The sequence below is a fragment of the Ambystoma mexicanum genome, chromosome 3p, assembly GCF_040938575.1.
Source record: "Ambystoma mexicanum isolate Mex_15411 chromosome 3p, UKY_AmexF1_1, whole genome shotgun sequence".
Lineage (NCBI taxonomy): Eukaryota > Metazoa > Chordata > Amphibia > Caudata > Ambystomatidae > Ambystoma > Ambystoma mexicanum.
Window position 1 is genome coordinate 395,995,801 of NC_090925.1, and position 16,368 is coordinate 396,012,168.

Consider the following 16,368-nt stretch of genomic DNA (forward strand, 5'->3'; position numbering starts at 1 on the left):
TGCCAAGATCAGCAAGCACTATTGGGCTTCATGTAGGAGCAAAATAGCCCGGGGCAGTTTCGAACCATCCAGCACAAAGCAGAGAGACTTTGTATTAGATACATGCAGAACACCATCTCTGGGTATTTAGCATGAAGAGACCATGGGAGTCAACGAAACGAAACTGTTCTTGTACTCTCTAGCCAAACCTGCATAATCAACAAAAAGGATTACACATTTTCATTTTGTTTGATAATTGGTTGGTTAGTTAGTTACAGACCCCTCCAGAATAGCAATTGCACCTTTAAGACACATTTAAGACATAGCTTTATGTTGACAAACAATCTGTATGTAGATTTTAAATGTTCTATGCCATCTTAGTGCCCTTTGGGAAACCAAGGGGGCAAGGGCCAAAACAAAACATTTAGAAAGATTGAGCAAACACTAAAAACACTGGGGGAAACTAAAAAGAAAAACAAAACAAAAACAAATGTAAAAATACAGTGCAAACTAGCTCCTGGTAGGTCCTCTGCTGGCGTGGTAGAAAAGGTAAACTAGCACATGGCATTAGATAGGAGGACCGCAAAAATTATGTAAGCCTTTCAATGTCTGGGCACCAGAAACTTAACTGCTCCCACAAACTGAGTAAATTAGTTTGGCAGAGGAGAACATCCTACAAGAACCACAAGGAGAATCACCAACACCATTGGAAAGTGATGAGCATGCAGAGTCCCACAATGTGCACCCCCTTTCTGACAATGTGCCCTATGTGAGTGGGAATAACTGTTTACCCTGTGGGGAGGTTCAAGCACACCAAGAAATGGATCAAGTGAATGGAATATATGCACATATTTCAGTGAACAGTCAACAAATGCAACACTTCAATGCTGGATCCCAACATTGCAGCTCAATGCAAAAAACATGCTATTGACATTGCCGCTGTCCCAAACAGTTTAAAAAACCAAGCCCTCTTAGTTTAAAAAAACACGTCCACCTGCTTTTCCTACTTTTTTTATCATTTCATTGATCCAGGGCAGAGAAACTGCTTGCCTTGCCTTAGTAGAGTGGGCCGGAAAAACGGTATTGTTGATCTAACATGACAAATAAAACCCAAATGATTGCCATGGTGTTGCGACTCCATCGTTCAGTTTATTTATAGAGCGCACCGAGCCCTTAGGCAACTGGGCACTGAGCTTGCATGTTACAGAAAATACAGACACAAGATAAAAAAAACAGTAGGCTACAAAAGTTACAAAAATACATTATATGAAAATAGAATGGTACAGGTTTAAGTATATACATCAGATTTACAGAATACAGGAATTTACATAGAAGTGTGCATGTCAGTACATAGTTAATCAACCGGATTTGGGTCTTGATCATGGAGCCATGCTTTGGCCTTTTTCCGGAATAGGTGGTAGGAAGGTTCCTCTCTTAGGGAAAGAGGGAGAGCATTCAATTTTCTAGCTGCAAGGACAGGGAAACTAATCCCACCTGCTCGTTGTTGCTTAAATTGAGGTATGTTGATGCAGTGCCTCATAGCAGTCCTGGTAGGCCGTGTTGTTCTATGGCGTGAGATGGTATTGGACAGGTATATGGGATCTTGGTTCGATTGGCACTTATGAGTGAGGGACAGGCTTTTGCATGCAATTCTTTGCTTGAGGTTAAGCCATTTTAATGTGTGTCTGGTATCGGAGATATGAAGATTTCTTGGGATATTTAAAGCTGCCTGAATGGCGTTTTGCATAACTTGCATTTTCTTGAGGTTCTGTTGTGAAGTGCCAAGACAGAGCGCATTACAATAAATCGAGCTTAGAGAGGACTAAGGCTCTAGTTATTGTGATGCAGTTAGCTGTAGTCAGGTAGGGTCGACAGGCTGTGATAAACTTGCAGGTATAGGCGGAGGAGGAAGCCAAGGTGTTAGTTTGTCTATTTAGGGTCAGTGCTGAATCGATGTAGATTCCTAGTGTTTTGATCACATTCGCAACTTTAATTATGTTGCCGTCAATATTTCATGAAGTGAATAACACGGCCAATTTATTCAAGTTGGCAGGCAAGCCCAGGAGGAGCAGCTCGTTCTTATCGTCGTTAAGACAGAGCCCATGCTTCGCCATCCAGCCTTGTATAATAAGGTAAATATTGAGAGTCTTGCTGTCCACAGTGCAATCACCAGTGATGGGGATGAGTATCTGAGTGTCGTCCGCATAGTTGGTATAGGTGACACCCAGATGGTCAAGCTAGTCAAAAAGTGGCTTGGTGAATATATTGTAGAGTGTAGGAGACACGCAAGATCCTTGGGGAACCCCACAGGTAACTCCGGTAGGAGTAGCAGAGGCTTGGGGTGCAAAGACCCTCATAGATCTGTTACTGAGGAAGGACTTAATCCAAGCCTTAGCTTGGTCAGAGAAGTGCGCGGCTGATGAGAGATGTTTACATAAGATTTTGTGGTTCACCAGATCAAATGCCGCTGATAGGTCAAGTAAAAGAAGCAAGGCCAGTTTGCCCTGGTCTTTCAGAGTCTGGATTGGAGTCTTGAGGTTGATGAGAGAAGTTTCAGTTCCATGTCTAGGTCTGAATCCTGATTGTCTCAGACCTAGTAGGTTGTTAGATTAAAGGTATTGCTGAATCTGCAGATGGGCAGCTCGGTCCCGTTTTTTTGTTGCAGAAATGGAACAGTCGTGATAGGTCTGTAGTTAGCTGGGTTGTTAGGGTCTAAATAGGTTTTTTTTTTTTTTTAAGAGCAGGAGTCCCCAGGCGTCTTTCAGGTTGTTGGGAACAATGCTGGATTTGAAAGACGCATTCATAACTGAAGTGATGAAGGGGGCCAATTCCTTTGCGGTCTCCTTAATAAAAGTGGGACGGGACATGCAGACAATTTGAAGGTTTAAGTTTCAGGATGATGGTTTCAACCTCTTTAATGAAGAGTGGTGTAATATTAAATTGGGGCTGTGCGTTCCTGGTCGGTGAAGGTGGGTTTAGGGTGGGGTCAACATAAGTAATTAGAGATTTCTTTGTTTCTATTTTGTTTTGAAGCATAGTGATTTTGTCTTGGGGGTGCATTCTAAATATTGGTGCACCATAGGGCGTCTTTGATGCAAGAATCAGGGAGTGGGGCAGGAGATTCTCTTTCAAGATGTTAAAGAGTGCCTTGGTACTGGATTCGGCTTTGGAAATGCAGTCATTGTAGTTATTTTTTTGCTTTAATTATGGCCATCTTGTAGTTAAAGGAGGCTGCAGTGAAGTTGTCCTTATTTACCAATGAAGGAGTGCTCTTCCATAATGACAGAGGATCTTTTGATTTTCCTAACAGCTTTAAAGGGATAGTGCTCTCAAAAATGTTATTGGCTAAAAAGATGGCCCATAATCCAAAATATATATAAAAAATATTTTTAAACAAAGTTCCTATGTAGAGTTTTGAGGAAATGAGGCTCAAACTCAAAAATTTCAAGCACTAGGAGGCATCCATTTTGTGACATGGATGAGCCTCCTGTGCTTGTGTTAATTTCTGCCCTTGCAGCGCTAATGAAGCAAAAGCCAGCCAGCTCTAATACACAAAAGCTACCAGCAGGTGGATTTTGCTTCATTGTCGGAGAACAGAGATTAACACAACCTGCTGCTGTTAAGTCCTTTACATTTAATTCTTTTTTGAAAGCACTGCAAAATAAATGCTGCGGTGTTCTACTAAGAACACTGCAGCATTTATAATGTATTTATGTTTGCTGTGGTTTCAGCTTTGAGTCTCCTGGGGGAGCCCAGGAGCCTCAAAGCTGAAGCCACAGCAAACATAAATACAACGTTGTTGTATTTAAATATGCTGCGGTTTTCTTTCTAAGTTTCCTGGAGCCAGAGAAACGTAGAAAGAAAACCGCAGCATTTAGAAATACAACAATGTTGTATTTCTAAATGCTGCAGTATTTAGAAATACAACAACGTATTTCTGACTGCGGTGGCTTTCGGTTGGAGTCTCCTGGACTCACCCGGGTCGGGGGAGCTCAGGAGACTAAAAGCGAAAGCCGCCGCAGTCAGAAATACAACGTTGTATTTGTGATTGCTGTGGTTTTTCAACCACGGCAATCAGAAATACAACAACTTTGTATTTATAATTGCTGCGCCTTTGCTTTTTTCACTTTCATTTTACGTTTTCTGTGCTTCCCTGGGCTTGGGGAGCACCAAAAACGTAAAATGAAAGTGAAGGCAACCTCCTAAGCTCATGTACAGCTCTGCTCTGGCTGCAGTAAGCAAAAGCTCCCAGTAGGGGGCTTTTGCTGCTGGTTTAGTGCTGCCAGAGCAGAGCTTAACATGAGCTGAGGAGGCTGCCTGAAATGGCAAAATGGATGCTCCCATGTAAACGCTTTGAGCCTCGTTTGCTCAAAAGATTACATAGGAACTTTCATTAAAATTATGTTTAATGCATGTTTTTCATTATTGGCCATCTGTTGGGACAGCAATATTTTTGAGCGCACTATTCCTTTAAGGTGTGGAGTGTACCAGGTATTGAGGTGGGCACGCGGTTTGGATTTGCGTAGTTTCAGGGGCGCTGTGTTGATAGCCTTAGAATGGTGTGATTGTACAAATCGACCAAGGCTGTGGGGACTGAGGTTGTCCTAGTAGGGTTAGTGATTGAAGTAATGGAATGAGTTTCTCTATGGATAGGTTACGTTTGTTCGTAGCCATCATGGCTGGTGCTTGAGTTTGTGGGGTGGATGTTGCAGATTCTTTGATATTGGGCAGGAAAAGGTGGTGGTCGGTCCAAGCGCATGCAGTATTAAAGAGGATGTCAATATTGCAATTTAGGTCAGCTATCCAATCTAGGATTCTGCCTTTATTATGTGTGGGTTCGGAAATGCGGTGAGTGAACCCTAGTTCAGTCATAGTGTCCTTGAGAGCGCAGGCTTTCTGCTCTTTGGAGTCATGTAGGCCTGGGTTAAAATCTCCCAGGATGATGACTTGCGATTTATTTTTAGTATTAGTAGATAGCAGGTGTGAAATATAATTTTGAAAAGTGGTGGTAAGACCTGGTGGGCGATAAACAAGACGGATTGTGATAGTGGAGGTAGGTGAAGTAGGTAGTTTGACAGAAACAAGTTCTGCCGAAGACAGGGGTAGATTATTGACATTTCGCAAACCTATTGATGTGTTGTATATAAATGCAATGCCTCCTCCTTTGGAGATGTTGGCATCTCTATCCATTCGGATAATAGAGTAGTTGTCCGGAATGGCAAGGGCAAGAGAAGGACCTGATGCTGTGTGAAGCCAAGTCTCTGTAATAGCAATGAGATTGAGGTTGTGTGATGTAATAAGGTCTGCAATATCTAATGCATGTGCCGGTAAGGTTCTGGCATTGATGAGGGCAGCTTTTTTGGGAGGCAAGGTATTGTTCGGTTTACCAATGGGTAACCCCGGACTAGGTTCAGATGCATGTGCAGCAGTTGGGTTCGCTCTGATGGTTGCTGCGGTAGTGTCATGGATGATGGGGGCGAAGTATTGTCGTGAAAATCTAGAGCTGAGTCTGTGGTTTCTATATAATGTAGAGCATGGCAAGGTGGAAAATGAAGTTGGTGTGGAAACTTGGTGTGGTCGGTCGTTAATAATGCAGGGAGGGTCAATAGCATGTGTGGGTGTTGTTCTGTTGAGAGGAGATGTCTTAGTCAAATACAAAGCTTTGGGTTTGGGGTGTAATCCTGGTGGTGGTATCCTTGGTGGGTGGGAGGATGCATAGTGAAGATAAGGTGGTAAACAACTTGGTGGTATAAGGGCTGAAGGTGGAAGGCTGGATGTCACTGACAGGTGAATGATTGACACACTGGGTTTGGTAGAAGTGTCCATAGGTAACAAATGGAGGCTGGCTGAAGTGAGTACTAGTGGAAGCAGGTTCAGATATGCATGGCTAAATCAACTACTGGTGAACAGCATTATTTAAGGCAGAGAATACCTTGTGTAGATAAATGTTCAAGTTAGTGTAGAATACCTGTAAGCTCAGGATACAAGGCGGGTAGTATCGCGAAGTGGCGTGTGAGTGATATGAGCAGATTCTCGATATAATGTGGGTGTGGCCCTGGGGGCAGCACAGTGAATCAATGGAGCAGCATTATGGGCCTGTATAATGTGGTTTAGCGCTAGGAGCAACAGTAAATCAATGCAAAGCGGGGCAACACAGTGAATCAGTGCAGTACAAGTGATGCACCAGGAGCAGCATGATAGGCCAATACAGTGTGGAATAGCAGTAGGAGCAACAGTGAATCAATGCAGAGCGGGTGCGGAATTGGGAGCAGTCCCATAAATCAGTACAGTATGGTTTGGCGCTTGGAGCAACACAGCATATCAATGCAATACAAGTGAAGCACTCAGAGCAGCAAAGTAGGCCGATACAGCGCTAGGAGCTGCAGTGAACCAATGAAGAGCGAGAGTGGCAATGGGAGAAACATAGTAGGTCAATATAGTGCAAGTGTACCACTGTAAATAACACAGTAATCTATACCAGATACGATAGATTGGACAACCATACTTTTTAGGTATCACAGGGTGGTACAACAGTGTGGGGCTGACTAGGCAGGGCACAGAGAGTCAACCATACTTTTTAGCAAAACAGGGCGGCACAACAGTGTGGGGCTGACTAGGCAAGGCACAAGTTGTGGAGAAGTTCTTTTGTTGCTCGTAGGCAAGATCAGAAGTTTGACGTAGGTGCCCTACCTTTGCGTGCAGCAATAAAGTGTGTTTCGGCATGGCATCGCACTGCTGCGCGCGAACAGGTGCAAACAGGGCCTTGTCTAAGCGGGCCTTCGCTGTGGCGGGTCGGCTTCCGCCTGCCAGCGGATGTGCGTTCTAGAAAAGCAAGGCCGCATTACCTAGCAACGCCAACCTTGCTGAGGGGAAGGCGCCCATCTTCGTGGCAGGTAAATACCTGGTAAAGCAGGGGAGGAGGTATAATGGTGGACTGGTCTGTGGGGCTATCGGCCTTGAGAAAGCATAAAGCTGTGTGCCTCTCAATCGTGCAAACCAATACATCTAAATACTTGGTTGTTTGATCGACTCCATACTGCACAAAAATAATCTATTATATTTTTCTGAAATAATGCATTTATGAAAGACTGACAAATGTCCTACAACACATAATGCATCGCAGCGAACCAAGTAAACTTCAATTCTAACTCCTCCTAAAATGTTGTGCATGGGGTCACGTCACTTACTAAAGAAAATTTAGTCATGTCAATAAAAGCTCAAACCCGGCTTTAAATGGTTACAAAAAAATCATTTTAACTACGGCGGGGAAAACCCCTGCTGGCAAAAAAAAACAAAAAACTGCTCCATCCTGCAACAAGGCACATCGCTGTAAGCTCCCTGGATGCATGCCCAGGGCTGCGCTACTTCCTAGCTAGAATCGAGCCGCTGAAGAAGCAATGATATTTCAATGTTTGAACTCCTCTTGTATAGCGGACGTTTTCCTAAAGAAGGCTGCCATCAAAGGTGGGTGGTGGTGATGGTGCAAGGTTGGTTTCTATTGGGAGTGACACGCTAGAAATCGGCGGGTCATGCAACGTTTAAAAGGGTGAATATTCGCAGGGCGTTTGGTGGAATGGGTTGAGGCGCGCTGACCTGTACTTAAGGAGCGATAGTGTTACCAGATGGTGTCTCGCCTATAAATCAGCTCGCACTCGGTCTTCAAAGTAAAGTTGCTTACTTAGGAAAGGTGGAGGGGGTAACCAGTCATAACCAGGCTTGGACTGGCCTATAGGGCAATGCCGAACCAAAAACACAAAAATCTATTGTGGGCCACTTTCTTTGGCCAATGTGGGCCAGATTGCTACATTAATTCACTATGCGGCTAGTAGTTTTGACCATGGCTGCTGAATAAATATTCTGTAAATTGCACAATTTGCATCAAATTTTATCAAATAAACTCCCCCCTTGGGTACTATCCAAACGGTCGGTTATAAAAGGAATGAATTGCCATTCGCAACCGGAGATGGTGAGGCTGGAACAGCAGGCGAGAAAACAATCCCCGCCCACTGTTCCAGCCACCCCAGGCCCTTCCCGGGGGTGCTTTTTTCCCCGTTTCTTTTTTTGTAATGTTTATTTTTTTTATTTTTTTAACGTGGGCAGGCAACAAGGAGCCCTTGTTAAACAGACCTCCTCCAGGTCACGAGGTTTCGAGAATCGGTCTGAATCTTGAATGCAATACTGCTGACCAATTGCGCAGATAAAGTCCAAGAATCTAGGGAAGTTGGTAAAACTGGAGAGAACCCGCATCAGGGGGGCGCCCTATCACCAACTTCCCTCGTCGATACGGCGTTCAGGACGTCTGTGGAAAAGACTTCCATTTTACTGCAAGTGTTTTAGGCAATGTAACACGACGTGTCGCGGCTCGTTACTTCACGGTACCAGCCCAGTGATTCATTTCTGCTGCTCTTAACTATATGCAATCATTCGTTCCTCTGACAGAGAGACAGTCATGCTTGCAGAGCTTGCTGCATGGCACATCATTTCGATGTAGGTCATTATTGCCATTCTGCGCCCTGGCTTGCGGGGATGAAACGTGGGGAGGAAAGTTATCTTTTTGCAGCTACACACGTGAAGAATCTCCTGGGCTGCTAAAAAGTTTACATTCTTAAACCGTTTTTCTGCCTTGCACCCCACACATTTTTAATCAAGCTAAATACCGCTTGCTAAAAGCCCAAGACAAAAGCTATATATTAAAATTGTGGTCTACTTACTCGTTCCTGCCCGGCTGTATCCCAGATTAGAAATTTGTGAAGCTCGTTCTGGTACTGCACAGTCTTCGTCATAAAGGATGCACTGAAAACAAAGCATGCTAGGTTACCACGCCATTAATGACACGATGCAAAGAAAACGGGTAGTAGAAAAAAAAAAAACATGCAAAGTGGCCGGGTGGAAAAATGGCATGCATTAGATTGTAACGTGTTACCAGCACTCTGTTAGTACATTACCCACTCTCTATGAAAGAATGGAATCAAATAACATTTGAATATTACTGTGAACGTTGGGATGACTATTTAAGGTGCTTCAAGATAAAAACACTACAGAAAATACGAGAAAACGTAAAACGATCCCACAAAAAGAAAAAAGTAAAAAACAAAAATCAACAATATTACAGAACGTGGAGCCAAATGAACCACATCAAGTTAATCATTAGCCAATAATTCACAGTACTGCCCATCATTACATTTTAGTTGGAGATCAAACTACTACGAATGGCAATGATCACAGAACGAAGTCATGGCCTCACAAGCAACACACCCTCTGTTCTTTTCAGGTGCTTACATGGGTCCATCAGCATGTCGCCTGAAGTCTATTTGCATATCCCAGTTATTCTCTTGTTTGCAACTTTCATAATTTCACCTTTGAACAGCCATTCACTCTGTATGGTCTACCATCTCAGGGTATTCGGTTTGGTAAATTCAAGAATAGGATATTGTGATGACTTTTAGTCGTCTCTGCCCAGTATTCCAAACAGAGATTTTGTAAGACATCAAAAATAACCCCATGTCCTGACTAACATGAATTTATTGCAGATTAGAATATGGAAATGTCATCGCTCCATTGGAAACAATCAAGAGGCAGCAGACGACTCAATGGTACAAGTCTGCTGCTGAGAATTGCAATGCTCTAAAAGGTCTAGGTCAGGGTTGCACAAGCCTCTAGGGCTGGAATCCGGGCCGTTTTCAGGATATCCCTCATGAATATTCAAGAGATAACATTTGGATACATTTGGAATCATTGTATGCAAATTTCTCCTGAAAATTAATGAGGGGTATCGTGGAAAGCCGAAATGTTCCTGCCCTCGAGGCCTGAGTTAGACAACCCTTGTCTAGGTCCTCACCCAGTCAATGTTCTTTCATCCCAAAACATCTTATAACACTGTTTCGCTGAAGAAGGGATAGAGTGGTTAGAGTTCACAGTGGAATGTGAGGACATGGTAATCTGCCCCCACACCCTCCGAACCTGTAGCTTTCGCTGTATCTTTCATAGTTACAGCAGGGGCTGCAGATAGAGTTAATGGTTAAGCTGGTGTGGGTGGGAGGGAGGGAACAGGGGTACATTCCTCATCCCCACCAACTGAGTCAAATTCTGAGGCCAGGGCATGGGGTAGTGTCCAAGGAGAGGCTTCCACTACTTCAACCATAGACCCCTGCTTTAAAGGAATGGCTGTTACATCAGGCATGTGGTCATAAATGGCACATCTGTAACTTATTCAGCTGCAAGGAACGCCATGGGGAAGCCACATGGAGTGTTCACCAGATAAAGCAGCAGCATGCTTTTAATGCCGACATAACGCACAGGCAGAGTATTCTTCATTTGAATACCACACTTCAGGAGTTTTCGGTCATCTTTGAGTGGACTGAATATTTTTTCAGCACGCAAAAACGGAGTACCCATGAGAGTGGCACGATATCTGAATTATTGCTTCAGTCACAAATTAACTCTTGCGATCTTTTTTAACTCTGATGGGGTGCACTTTGACAATTTAGTGTGCCTGATATTTCTTCACATGATACAACTTCTGTTTTGCTATTTTTGCCCCCATGTGGAAAGTCTTACTTTGGAACTTTGCAAATACGGTCAGTATTCAAAAAGTAGGTCTCTGCTTCGTGAGAAGGGTATATGTGATATTGCTTGCTCAAGGTCGCATGGCATATGTTTCATATTTAAATAGGCTGCTTGAATTAGTATAATGGGGGATAGAAAGGTGGCGTGTCTGGCCTTTGGACTTTGTGGCAAGATCAAGCCGGATACGGTGCTGCAAATCCTGAACAGGCACAAGCCCGTTTTTGCAGGACATGTATTTGACGGGAGCAGCGTATGTTTTTCAATATAACGAATTAAACATACATGCTGAGTGGGGTGAAGGTGCCGATTCGAAAACGTACATAGTTCATTTTTATCAACAGTGGTGAGAGATAATGGAGGGAGGTATGTGGTGGTTTAGGGTGACTTTAGGAGGAACATCTGGGGCTACTCTGTGTGTATGCTCCGCAGCCACTACAAGTGGAATCACTCTGCAAGCTTCAAGGGTTGTTTCTGCATGAACAGGTGGACTGGACTGCTGGTTGGTAGGCAGAGACTTTAATGATGAAATGGACAGTGTCCGGGATCGCTTTCCAGCCCTGCAGGGGTTGCTTAAAATCAGCACTGAACAATGTGTCTGTGAGTGTAAATGGACTGTTAGATGTATGGCGCAAGAGGCACCTGTAGGAGTCAGGTTATTCCTTTCATTCGGGGGCACATCTCTATCGCGAGTAGACCACTTATTTATGCCCTGCACAGACTCGAATTTGAAAAAGCAAAGTTGGGGCACATACGGATTGTGACAACCATCAATCTTCAAGGATGCAAAGTTTGAAGCAGTAAAGTGTTGAAAAGGAAAATTCGTTAATTAGATCCTCATAGGTTTATTGCGTCATCCCAATGAAAAAAATGGGGCACAATAGTTTCCAAATCCTCCAAGTTGTTTTACAACCTCAACACGTGTTTCTCAACTATCCTTCTAGCGGGTCATCAGGAAGTATTGTCTAGCGACCATTTTACATATTTCTAACAGAAAAAAAAACACTTTCAAAAGAAGGATAGAGCATAACCTTAGGGACACATAAGAGCTAACACTGTGTCCTAAGGGACCAGTGCATGAATAGCAGTATTTGGTAAATGCTCACCCTTTGTTGTGAATAGTCAAGGTAGATTAAATATGATCTTTTCAAGACCTTTTACAAGCTTAATGTGTGGTTTCCTATAGGTAAAACAAATACATATTTATGAAATCTTAATGTCATTGTGACATTATTGCAGTGAGTATTCTAGACTTGGAAATTGGAATTCATAGTAGAATGACTATAAATATTTATTTTAAGTTACCTTTTGTCTTGTGGCATGTTAGGCAGAAACCTGTGCAGTTCCCTTTGGGAACACTGCAAAAGATTTAGGACTACAGGTGTTAGCAGTAAACCCACTTGGTAGCAGTCTGTACCACCCAGATTTACCTGGTAGCTGTGGCTAAGCAGTCAGACTTCCCTCAAGAAGAGTTAGGCAGTATGCAAAGTATACACAATAGGCACAATAGGTACAATAGCACAAGCAAACACTGACCAGAGCTTTGGTATCAAAGTATATAATTATTTATTTAAACACACACCGTTTGAAACCCTCCAGCACTCTTATTGTAAATCACTCTAAACACAGTTACTATTATGATATATACAACCCTTATTCCTTATCAGACAAGTCTTAGTTAACACCCCTAATTCCAGACAGAGGTGAGTGCTTAACTATAGATGGCACTCCAATAAGTTCATGAAAAAGGGGGGGGGGCAGAATATGTGAAGATACACCACTCTAAGATTTAGGAACACTTTTAGCAAGGCAGAAGAGCAAAAGTCACTTGTGAGCCAAAGTCCATAGGCTGGGCCCACTCTTAGAGAGAGCAGAGCACAAATGCGCCCAAGATCATACAGTTACACTAGCCTTTGAAAGTCTTGCAGAGAGTTCGAAAAGAGTTTAGAGAGGCTCAGAAAAGTTTAGCCAGGGTGTCACTGGCTAACCCAGGTTCGAAAGCCGGGGGCTAAATTTACCCCGTACAGTCGGTGGCAAGGGAAGCCAGGCGGAACACAGTACCTTAAGTGGGAAGGATCCTCAAGCAGTGGCAGTTGTTCCTGGCAGCGGGTGCAAGTCTCGGCGTCGTCCAGAGGAAGAGAAAATCTCGACTTGGAGGAAAGATGAAGGTCGTTGCACTGCCAGGGAAGAAACCAGCCGCAGAGTTTTCCGGTTAAAGGTATTACCCTTTATTTCGCGGTTGTGGTAAAACATGGTATTCCGGTTGCCGGGGTGCTTGGCACAGGCAAGGCGGCCACGAGATGCGTCGGGAAGGTGAAAAGACGGTGAAACTGGTTATCCCCACCAGTCAAAGGAAGAAGACTCTCCGGCGGGAGATCTCCTCTGTCGTTGGGAAAAGTGGTGAGATGGTCCAGCACCGCTCCACCGGTGGTGTTGTCGTGGCAGGTCGGCTCAGCTTCTCCCTCGTCGGATTCTTAGGTCCTGTGGCGACTTCTGAAGTTCCAGTCCCCAAAGCCCTGCTTTTATGCAGAAAACCCCCATTCACTCAGCCTAGATGTCACTCAAACATGCTAAGTGGTGAGCCGGCCGGCTCACCACTTGGGCCAATCAGGGCGGAGTGCTACTTGAGTTGCCTAGGCAACTCAGTCCAGGGTGCCTAAATCCCCCTCCACCCCTCCTAAGTACCCCAGACAGAGTGGCACCACTTTGGAGGGCTTCTGTTGAGAAGCCCGCCAAAAAGTGGAACAAAGGGCTCGACTTGGGTTGGAGTCACAGAAGAGAACACAAACGCCATTTTAGAACCGAGTTTTGGCAAAAAATACCAACCGGAGAATTAATAATAAGTAAATAAATCGGCGGTATGTTCGAGGCTATGGCAATTAAATAAATAAAGATAGTAGCCTCGAACAATGGGAAAATCCCATAGAGAAATATTTGCGGTTGAATATAAAAAGTAGTACCCACTGCCACCAGCCAAAACTCGATCAGGGGGGATGGAGACGTGCCCCCTCGACTTACAGACCCCGGGGCAATCGAATTGCCCCGGCCAGTACGTCCACAATATGATGGTTTGTACTGGTTCTGTTCAGAATTCAAGACTAGTAAAGTCAATGGTGACTTTACATGCCCTGGGAGACAGTCAGTCCCGGGGTATGGAGTCTATGTTTGGGGGTCACTATGACACCCCTGGGTTACTGCACTGAGGGTGCTGTGTAACCCATCTCACAAAAACACATGAAGCCCTATGGAGTAAAAGACCCCATAGCTCATTAAACACATCTAGAGTCAAAGGAACACACTCAAATCATGTCCAAGAGTGAGAGTAAAAGAGTCTCACTCTTGGCAGGAGAAAAAATTAAACCCCAAAAAATCCAGCAAAGCTGCTGGGGGACTCACTAGGTTAGGAAATTCAGCCTAAACAGAGAATTCTCCCTAACATGTCACAGGGATGCAGTTGTCCTTGTGGTTTTTCCAAACGCCGAGCTACAGAAGGGATTTCTCAGTGACCGATCTGAGATGAACCAACGCCAACTGTTGCAAGTGAGGGACTCGCATCGCACACTAGCCACCAATACAGCGAAGCAGGCTTACCTGGCGTCACGAGGGTGGGGACAAGGCTGGGAAACTGCTGGCATGGCTGGAACAGCAGGATGAGCTCTCCAGTCAGGTGCATGGTGTAATCGCAGGAAAGGGGGAGGAGATCAAAGAGGCAGATGAGATCTTTAAGGTGTTTGCAGAATTTTAGAAGTTATTATATGCAGTTACGTTAGGGAGAGCCTGGAGCGGCCTATACCAATCTCCTGGAAGAAATCCCCATCCCACAGAGCAACAAGCAGAGGCTCCCGAAAAAGTTATTACAATAAATGAATACGCTTTTGCCGGACTTGATCCACCCAGATCAAAATGGGTGTATGCAAAATAGGGCAACTCGCATGAATATCCAGAGACTTCATGAAGCCCTTTATAAGGTTAGTGATATCCTGGACCCACTGGCATAGTGGCCATTGATTTCGTAAAAGCTTTTCATTTCATTGATTGGAAATTTGTTTGGACCGTGCTGGGGAGTATGGGCTTTGGGTTAAATTGCCTACAATCGGTAAGGCTGTTGTCCGCATGCCCTACTGCAAACGTTCCAGTCAATGGTAGAACATCAAAGCCTTGTTTAAAATGACTGCCTCTGTTACTATACCTTCTTCAGAACATTCTAGTCAGGGTTCCAGAGAGAGAATTACAGGTGAAAGAGCGCAGAAAAAGTGGTTGTGGAGGGACTTTCACCCTGAAATTTCATTGAGAAACTGGTATATTTATGTGTGGATAGGAGGGATACAGCTCTGAGATCTCAGGAAGTACTATTGGGCTTCACATTTGGCATTGGCAAATGAATGGCTGTTTGGGTATCCGACTCGTCCGCATATTCGATCAGGACTGGACGGTGGGCAAGGACCCACTGCAAGTATTACATGGGAAAGATTCACACCGGTCGGTCTACCTCAAATTTTGCAACAGGTTGTGTGGGTGTATAAGAAAGTTACAAAAGAGCTTGGATGGGAAGGGGTAGTGATGGCCCAACTATAGTACAATTGTGATGTACCAGAGCTGATCGAATTGTGATTTGCGAATAAACGGCATGTGTGACAATCCTTCAGATGACATTACTTCTCCCCAGAAGGGAGCCTCTTTCCAGGAAGCTAGGGAGGTGAGGATACTAACAGATAGTCCCCCCCGGGGGTGGTAACATGCGGGAAGATCTCACAGGGAGTTACTTCCCTCCTGGGGGCAAGGACGTGCATTTGGCATACTGCCCCTTTATCTTCCAGACCCACAGGGTAAAAACACCCAACCCTTCCCTTCCTTTCCTTTGCTTTCCTTTCCTTTCCTTTCCTATGGTAAAGTCTGAGACAATGTGTTACTGTAATGTGTAAGACAGTCTCACTATGATAGGTACTGGGACAAAGAAGAATCCAAGAACGCCATTGTCAAGCACGAAGAGTGTTCTATCAGCTGTTGTCAATCAAACGGACGTTACACTGGGTCAGTCCCAGCTACTGAAGGTAAACAGTAAAGAAGGACAAAGAGCAACATCTGAAAGGAGAATTCGGCAAACTATGAGGCTGCCAAAAAGCCTTAGATGGAAACAGGGCGTTCAAAGGTTGTATCGAAGCAGCAGTGTGGAGTGATGAGAACTAACCGAGGAATGCCAGGAAAGCATCTTGCCAGTCGGCTGAGAGTCGACAGCCTTGAAGCCAAGAATCAGTGTAGTGGTGGCGTGACTTGTGGTGGGTGGACTTTGCGGTCCTGGAATTGCACTGAGACCGGCAACACAAGCCTACTGCCAAGCCGCCTAGGATACTGCATGGAAAGTATGAGGAACTGTGGCAGTTGCATGACCTGCAACATGTGGGACGTTTGGTCTGAAACATACAGCTCGACTGCCAGCAGTAATGGAGTCAAGCGAGCCGAAGAAGAGCAGAAGAAAGAACAAACCCTCGACCCCTGGTGAAACCGGTGAAGAGTTCCCCCAAGAGAAGCTAACGGGAACAGTAGTAAGTCGAGGAGGCGGCTGGGAAAACTTGAGATGGCAAAACCAGAAGACAAGAGAGAAGTAGATAATTTTGTGAGGCAATTCCCTGGTCAGTTCCATAAAATTACGGTATTGAAGTGTCGAGAAGGACTATGGGAGCCTCGTCCTAGTGACAGCAGTTTGAAGCAGAGTGGTAAACCATCGTAAAGTCAAGGAGAGCTCAGGGGCTAGGGGGTCTCACCCCTGTCCTGGTGGAGGGAGGGGAGCTGAAATACAGTGTTCAGATAAGCCTGCTAAAAGCTGGC

The 16,368-nt window shown here is 44.6% G+C and overlaps 1 protein-coding gene across 1 annotated transcript in view; it reads right to left on the reverse strand.

Moving 5' to 3' along the window:
- Nucleotides 1-16,368, reverse strand: part of RAB22A (RAB22A, member RAS oncogene family) — a 711,558-nt gene that overhangs the window by 429,805 nt on the left and 265,385 nt on the right. Inside the window, exon 3 of the mRNA XM_069651074.1 lies at nt 8,691-8,772. Coding sequence (XP_069507175.1) covers nt 8,691-8,772 — 82 coding nt within the window. The remainder of the gene's footprint in view (nt 1-8,690; nt 8,773-16,368) is intronic.